Source organism: Anopheles coluzzii, chromosome 2 (assembly GCF_943734685.1).
Source record: "Anopheles coluzzii chromosome 2, AcolN3, whole genome shotgun sequence".
Classification (NCBI taxonomy): domain Eukaryota; kingdom Metazoa; phylum Arthropoda; class Insecta; order Diptera; family Culicidae; genus Anopheles; species Anopheles coluzzii.
Window position 1 is genome coordinate 117,787,885 of NC_064670.1, and position 7,019 is coordinate 117,794,903.

The 7,019-nt window shown below is 46.5% G+C and overlaps 2 protein-coding genes across 2 annotated transcripts; one reads left to right on the top strand and one right to left on the bottom strand.

The window, feature by feature from the left end:
* Positions 1-1,066: 1,066 nt before the first annotated feature.
* LOC120949505 (WD repeat-containing protein on Y chromosome) lies at positions 1,067-2,638 on the top strand. Its single transcript, XM_040366849.2, has 2 exons — positions 1,067-2,443; positions 2,502-2,638. Exons 1-2 carry the CDS (start codon positions 2,279-2,281, stop codon positions 2,616-2,618), a joined length of 282 nt encoding a protein of 93 aa, XP_040222783.2. The 5' UTR covers positions 1,067-2,278; the 3' UTR covers positions 2,619-2,638.
* An 89-nt stretch (positions 2,639-2,727) lies between these two features.
* On the bottom strand, positions 2,728-5,220 carry LOC125906833 (uncharacterized). Its single transcript, XM_049607455.1, has 2 exons — positions 5,053-5,220; positions 2,728-4,969 (listed from the first exon to the last, which is right to left on the bottom strand). Exons 1-2 carry the CDS (start codon positions 5,082-5,084, stop codon positions 2,833-2,835), a joined length of 2,169 nt encoding a protein of 722 aa, XP_049463412.1. The 5' UTR covers positions 5,085-5,220; the 3' UTR covers positions 2,728-2,832.
* Between the last annotated feature and the right edge of the window lie 1,799 nt (positions 5,221-7,019).

A 7,019-nucleotide genomic window follows, 5' to 3' on the forward strand; every position in this document is an offset into this window, starting at 1 on the left:
TTATTTTTCCATCGTCTGCATTTCTTTTATCCTGCCGCAACAAACGTCTTCCGCTCAGCGTGTACACACACACACACGTATGTGCGAGCGAATAATTAATGATAGTGCGGTGGGGGTGTTGTGAAAAATTAATAATTAACGCTCGTTTATCACGGTTGACAGGCAGACGACGAACCCGGTAAGCCGCGGTTGAGTACACACACACACACACACACACGTGGCCAGCTGTTAGGGGTCATCCGGGAAGGTAAATGTTCGCTTCGATTGTTGGTCGGCGAAAAAACGGTTCGGAATAATTTATCTCCGCGGTGGTGGCGTCGTCGACGGCGCGCCTTGGGCATTAGTTCATAATTCGTGCGAAGTTCGCCGTGCCGTGAACCATCTGACGCAGTGCACATCCGTCTCAGGGTTTGGGGGCTGATGCGGATGACGCTGGTACGCTATGCTACCGCGTGATTTACGGTTACGCTCCGGGCGGACCAGCAACGCACCACGGTGCGATCGTGATTGAGTTACTAATCCGGAAATGAACATGGGACTTCATCTTTCTCGCGCCGGGCCGGGCGAAGATGCCAATGTACCTCAGCAATGCGGAATGGGCACTTCTTTCGGAGTTTGTGGACGCGTACGGTGTACGGAGGAAAGTAAACGTAAAGGATTCAAAACATTTTGATGCTAAAAAGTTGAGTCTTATAGCAGTGTCAACAATTTATTCAAAGTATCAAAGAATGAAATTATAGTTTTTTAATTAAAAGGCTTAACAACAGGCAAGGATGTGTCCAAAGGGAGAATTTGAGATGGTACCAGCCTATACCCATACACAGCTGGATAGTCAGTCCTTACTATAGGTTCTTTCGAGGCTTGAACCCACGACGAGCATGTTGTGTTGTTAAGTCGTGCGAGTTTACGACTGAACCACGGGACTCGCACAGGCTTCTTCTTCTTCTTTGGCACAACAACAGTTGTCGGGCAATGTCTGCCTGCCTGTACAACGCGTTAGGCGTGGCTTTCAGTGACTAATTGGCTATTGGATAGTAATTCCTACGTCCATTCGCCTGTGCAAATGGGATTGAGCCCATGACGAGCATATTGTTAAGTTGTGCAAGTTGATGACTGTATCACGAGAGCGGCCTAAAACTGTTACAGGCTACTGTAACGTAAAACAGCTTGAATTGGATTGATGAACAATGCGACAAAGACAAAATACCGGTAAGCTGAGGACCCTATCAGTGGTAGAACATCCACCAGAGAATCCAGAGTGTGTATTAATCGAAGATAATAATTTAAAAGGTCCAGAGGTCCTCTCGCGGTGGGCTCAGTACTTTGATCAATTACTCAACGACCATTTTAACGAGCAGCTAGAGGCTCCACTAGCAGATAGTGTCATGCTACCTAGCATCGACGAAACCCAAAAAGCTATACGTCGGTTGAAAAATAACAAGTCACCCGGAACCGACGGAATGGCAGTTGCACGATTAGAAAACAAAACTCATCAAATTATTACTGAGGTGTGGTATAGCGAATCTCGATGCCTTGTAATTGGAATCTCGGCATCATCTACCTCATATACAAGAATGAACCTTCAAGATATACTTGTCCCGCACGTTTAAAAGGTATTCGGAAACCATCAAAGAGGATTCCGAAACGAAAAATCAACCACTGATCAGATCTTCATGCGGCAGATCTTGTAGATGATAGAATATAGATACAAAACGAACCATCTCTTCATTGACTTCTAAGCTGCATACAATAGCATAGCCAGGGTACGTCAGGGTACCAACGTCACTTTCCAGATTCCAATCTATGCTAGACGTTTCAATAATGCCTTATTTTCTGTATTCTACGACTTATTGAAAGCATCGCTCACAATATCTACATTTACGGCAGAAAAACCGGTCTAGGCGATCCGTGCGATCCAGTGACACTGAATTTCCTTCGGATGAATAACTTACTACTGTTGTTATTTTTCATAGTTTTACCAATAGTGCTCTGTAACTTACCCTGGGTAGCTTGGCAACACGGACGGCCACCCTTTGTTTATCTATCTACATATCGAATAGCTTTACTGCGACTGGTTTGCATTTCGATATACGGTTTTGTAAACGGTCTGCGGTATCTATGCATGCGCTGATATTCAACAAATTACGCTGTCATGTTGCTATGGAATCCGATTTCGCTCGTAGCCATCCATTTGTAGAATTCTCATCAGACCGTACGTGGCCGGTATGCTCGGTAAACGTTCTCAGTCTGGCGGGTGCAGCTCACCGAGCACGCAACAATGAGCGACGGCATTAGGAGGACACGAAGCGTTCAGCTGAAGTATCTTGCTACGCTGCACCAGATCGGTAAACCGCTGGAGGAACCGATCATCGGTAGACACTTCAAGCTGCCGGAACGGCCACGGCCGGCTGAGCATCCCGTTTTCGATATGTCACTGCTATATGTAAGTATCTAATCTGACGTCGAATTTCAAGCATTGTTCTACTGAACTGTATTTGTAGATCCCAATCTACTGTCACCTGGTTCTGCACCCACCGGAAGAGATTGCACGTCCCGCGACACCGGAGTTGATTACACGGGCGCGTATGGAGAAGACGCTGGAAAACTGGCTAGACTGAGAGTGGATTTTTCCCAGCTTTCAAGGGCCATGTAAGTGAAACAGTTCTCAACATCCGTCACAGTGATTTCGGGGTGTGCATGTGCCCAATGTGAATCGTTTGCAACTGAAAAAGTTATGTCTTTTTATTTTGTAAAAATAGCATTCGAAATTTAGAATATTTCCGTTACATGCTTGGCCCAAGTAACATCATACACACACAGGTGCTCTGCATACTACTTTGTAACGCGACGCGTATCTGGATTGCGGTTCTTCTTGGCCTCTAATTGCTTCACTTTTTGGCGCTTCTGCGACGTCTCCTGTCTCAACTCAGCCTGCTTTGCCTTCTTATTATCCAACTGCTTCTCGAGCGCAATGTTTTCCTGTTCCAGGTCCTCCGTTTCCTTCTGCTTAGCATCCGCCTCCGTGCGGCGTGCCTGCGTTTCGCGCAACTTAAACGCGTGCCGCTCCTTCAGATGGGTGAACACTTTATTTAGATTATCGCTCGAGCGCGCTAGTCCATCCTTCGGCAGGCGGTACCGTCGCAGATTGGTATCGATCTCGGCGTGTAGCCCCTGCAGCAGCTGCTCCTGTTGTATCTGCTCGTTGGTTAGCTGCTGCACCTCAGCCCTCAGCTCGTTGACTTCGGCCTCGAGCTGTTCGTTACCCTGCAGTGGCACATCACCCTGCTGTGTGATGTAGTGGGACAGACTTTGCACGCTGTTGATGGTATCTGTGGCACTGCAGCGTCCTTGTGCACGCTGCAACTTCTCCACCACGCTCGTCAGGGCAATGTACTGTAATAGCCGGTCCAGATACGGCTTGTCACTTTCTTTGCAGCAGAGACCCTGCTCGAGTTGGTAGTCGATCTTGCAGTGCTGGTCAGCATCGTGTACTGCAGGATGGGCTACGTTTCTGAAAAGTGCACGTAAACTGTTACAATCCCAGTCATTATGCGATAGTGTAAGATTCTTTAGCGTATGACTGGTGCTAAGCTTAAGCGTCACGATGGAGTTGTGGTCAAGGTAAAGGTACTCCACCCTATCAAACTGCGGCTGGTTACGTTCCACGTGCAGCAGATGGTTGTGCGACAGATCGAGCACTTTGAGCGTTGGGATGGGTTGACCGTAAAGATTGAGCGCCACAAGGTGGTTGTTGGAGACGTACAGTCGCTCCAAGCGCTGCATTTTGACAAAGTGTTGGTAAGTTATCTTCTCCAACTGGTTGTAGGAAAGATCCACGTCAACCAGTCCGGGATAGTTCAGCAGCCAGGCAGTGTCAGTCAAGTTGTTGTGTTGCAGCTTCAGAATGGTCAACTCCACGTTGACGGGCCCGCGTACGGCGTTGATGCTATTGTGCGATGCGTCTAGCTCTTCGACCGCGATCGGTATGGCAAGCGTAGAGAGCAGGTTGTAACTGACGTTGACGTGGAAGAGACTGGGAATGAGAGAAAGGTCAACATGCGTAAGCCTGTTGCTGGACAGTTGCAGATTTTGAAGCGCTGTAGTCGCTTGGAAAGTGTCGTCTTCGATGCGCTCCAGGTTGTTGTTTGACATCGACAGCATGCTGAGCTTGGGTGTGTTGTGGAAGATTCCGCGTGGCAGGCTGGTTAAATCGTTCCGTTCCAGCACAAGCACCGTGAGCAGTGGGACGTTCTGAAACACGTACGGTGGCAAATATCGAATCGCATTGAATCCCATGTACAGCTTCTGAATTGTGTGCGCGTAAGCGAACGCGTTCGTATCGATCTCCTCTATCTGCAGGTCATTCAGATTGAGCAGCTCAACCTGGCGGAAGGAGGCGAGTAAAGCAGCGGGCAGTTTGCGCATGGTAGAGTTTTTGAAGGTAACAATCTTCTGGTTGTTTAGTGTTATATCCTCAAAGCCAAAGTATACGTCTTGCGTTTGCATGTCAATGTGCACATCGTAGAACACACAGTCGTACTGCAGATTACCCTCAATGCATTTGTATTCTAGCTGTCGTGGTCTTGCGTTGTAGCGTTGCTGACCTCCGTAATTTGGCTGACTTCTGTAGATTGTCTGACCTATATGGGTTGGAGTTCCGTACGGCAGCTGCCCTCTGTTGGCTGGCAGACCTCCGTTGGCTGGCAGACCTCCGTTGGCTAGCAGACCTCCGTTGGCTGGCAGACCTCCGTTGGCTGACTGACCTCCGAAGTTTGTGTCTCTTGTGTAGGTTGTGTGACCTTGTGTGTAGGTTGTGGCTGGCAGACCACCGTTGGCTGGCTGACTTCCGTAGATGTTGTATCCGTTCACATGGAAAGAAGGTTTGGTGGTCGCAACAGGCTGCTCTTCCGTATACCAATAATTATTGCCCCCAACAGCTGCAACACTACCACATGTGAAGAAAATCACACTGCCAAAGCAGCAATCGACAAAAAAGAAACACACTGTTAAGTGATATGAAGTAATACGTAAATGTACACTGCTGACAATTACCTGATTAGTGATACGGCGCGTACCCAGCACATTGTGGTACTCAATGCTCGAAAACTGTGTTTCTTCCTCGAATGATGGATTGAAACTGAGCAATCATTCCTGCGGTAGAACTAGCGTAGCACACTGAAAGATGAATTCGTTACGGGAATTCCCAGTGATAACGGCGTCCTGAAAATGAAAACAAATGTTATGATTGAGTAAATTCGCACCAACGCGGCCCAGCACTTGCCGGATTTTGTGTTTATTTTAACTCACTACAGTCTGGTGTGATTTTCGAGGGCAAAGGTCGACCGTACAAGCTGGGACCGATCCAACATGATTGGTTGGGACAGGTGTTTGGAGACATCTCTTACTGTTGAGATTCCGAAAAGTGTAGTGATGGGGTAAATGTGCGACAAACCTACTTGTATTAGCACGAACTGTTCTCAGCAAATACCACCGAGAATGTGTGAGAGAGATAAAGAGAGAGAGAGGGAGAGAGTGCGTGTGTATAGATGTGCGAGAGGTCTTCCACTCGCGCAATGCTGATAATGTGCGATCGGCAGAGGCTGGATGCACAATATTGAACTTTGCGGGTCACTTCGAAACCGTTCGCAGCACCGGGATTCCCAAAGCAGCAGAATGAGCAGTTTAGTTGTGATTGCTATTGAGCATGGTTTTTTTGAAGCTGCAAAAGCATTTCACCATCATCTGGGTGACCGGAAACTTGGGATGTGATGTTCATGTTTAGATTTAAATATCTTTTACCAGAGAAATAATAGCCAGTTCGTAACAACACAAAAACAAAAAATAAGAAAAAATGGCTTCATTGTTGCAGGTGCGGCTTACGAAAAAGCACTTCGTCATGGCATGGCACCCGGTAATAATTGTCCAGGATGCTCGGACCCTGGTTGTATCTGGTTGTAGCGATCTGCAAAGCAATATCTAACAGGTGAGCGAACTTGTTCTTTCGCTCCAACATCCAATGTCAGCTAATATACACATACCTGATGACATCGTCGGGTTGACGTTGGGTATGATGAATAAAAAGGAAATGGAAAAAAGTGTATCCTGAGATGTTTGTTATCAATACAGAAATTCATCCAAAGCGCTATGCTTAATAGCTGCATGATAACCATCTTCTACATGCCCATGTTTCTTTCGGTTCGGTGTTCAAAACTACCTCGTCGGTTCGCAAACAACCCAAACTAGTGATGGGTTTCACTCTCCGCGGCTCTGAACGGGCCGCAGCTATTATTTGATTTGATTTTAGCTCCGGAGAAAACGGAACCCCCCGAGTGCCACCCTTACTCCGATTCGTTCAGAGTCTTTTGGAGTTCGGAGATTGGCGTCCGAGACGTAGCCGATCGATCTCGCAGTCGTAGACGACCTGTGCAATGTGTTTGTGATAAGGTATTACATTTTGTTTTTGTTTTTCTTTCTTCACTTTGTGTGTGTATTACACAAGCAGAGCTTTGATTGTAACACTGTTTTAAAAATACATCAGCAAAGCTTTATTAAAAAAAGTATGTACATAATTTTGGCCATCTTTCATACCAATGCGACTTAGTCATTGTGGCGCTGTTGTTAAGAAAAAGTGTTACAATGAGAGAATGTCGACAGTTCAATTTGGAAGATTGCAACTGTACGATGATGTTCTACTACGAATGGCGCAGATATCGGCCTACTTCAACTCGTGACGACACCGACTCCCGACGACTGTGTGTCCGGATTTTGATTCTGGAGACTTTTCCGACTAGCGTCGAATTTATACCGACTTTTGAGCAATAATTCCAGCACCTGTTGTGGATGTTATGGTATAACTAAACTGCCCCAGACTAAATATGCGCGATAAAAACCTTCCAGCCGGTCGTAGTGTCTTAACTAGATCATTGACGTAGCAATTGATATAATTAATTTTTTATATACTAATTGTGCTACAATTATGCTACTTTATTTTACAGTTGCTTGTCATAGAAAATAAATTA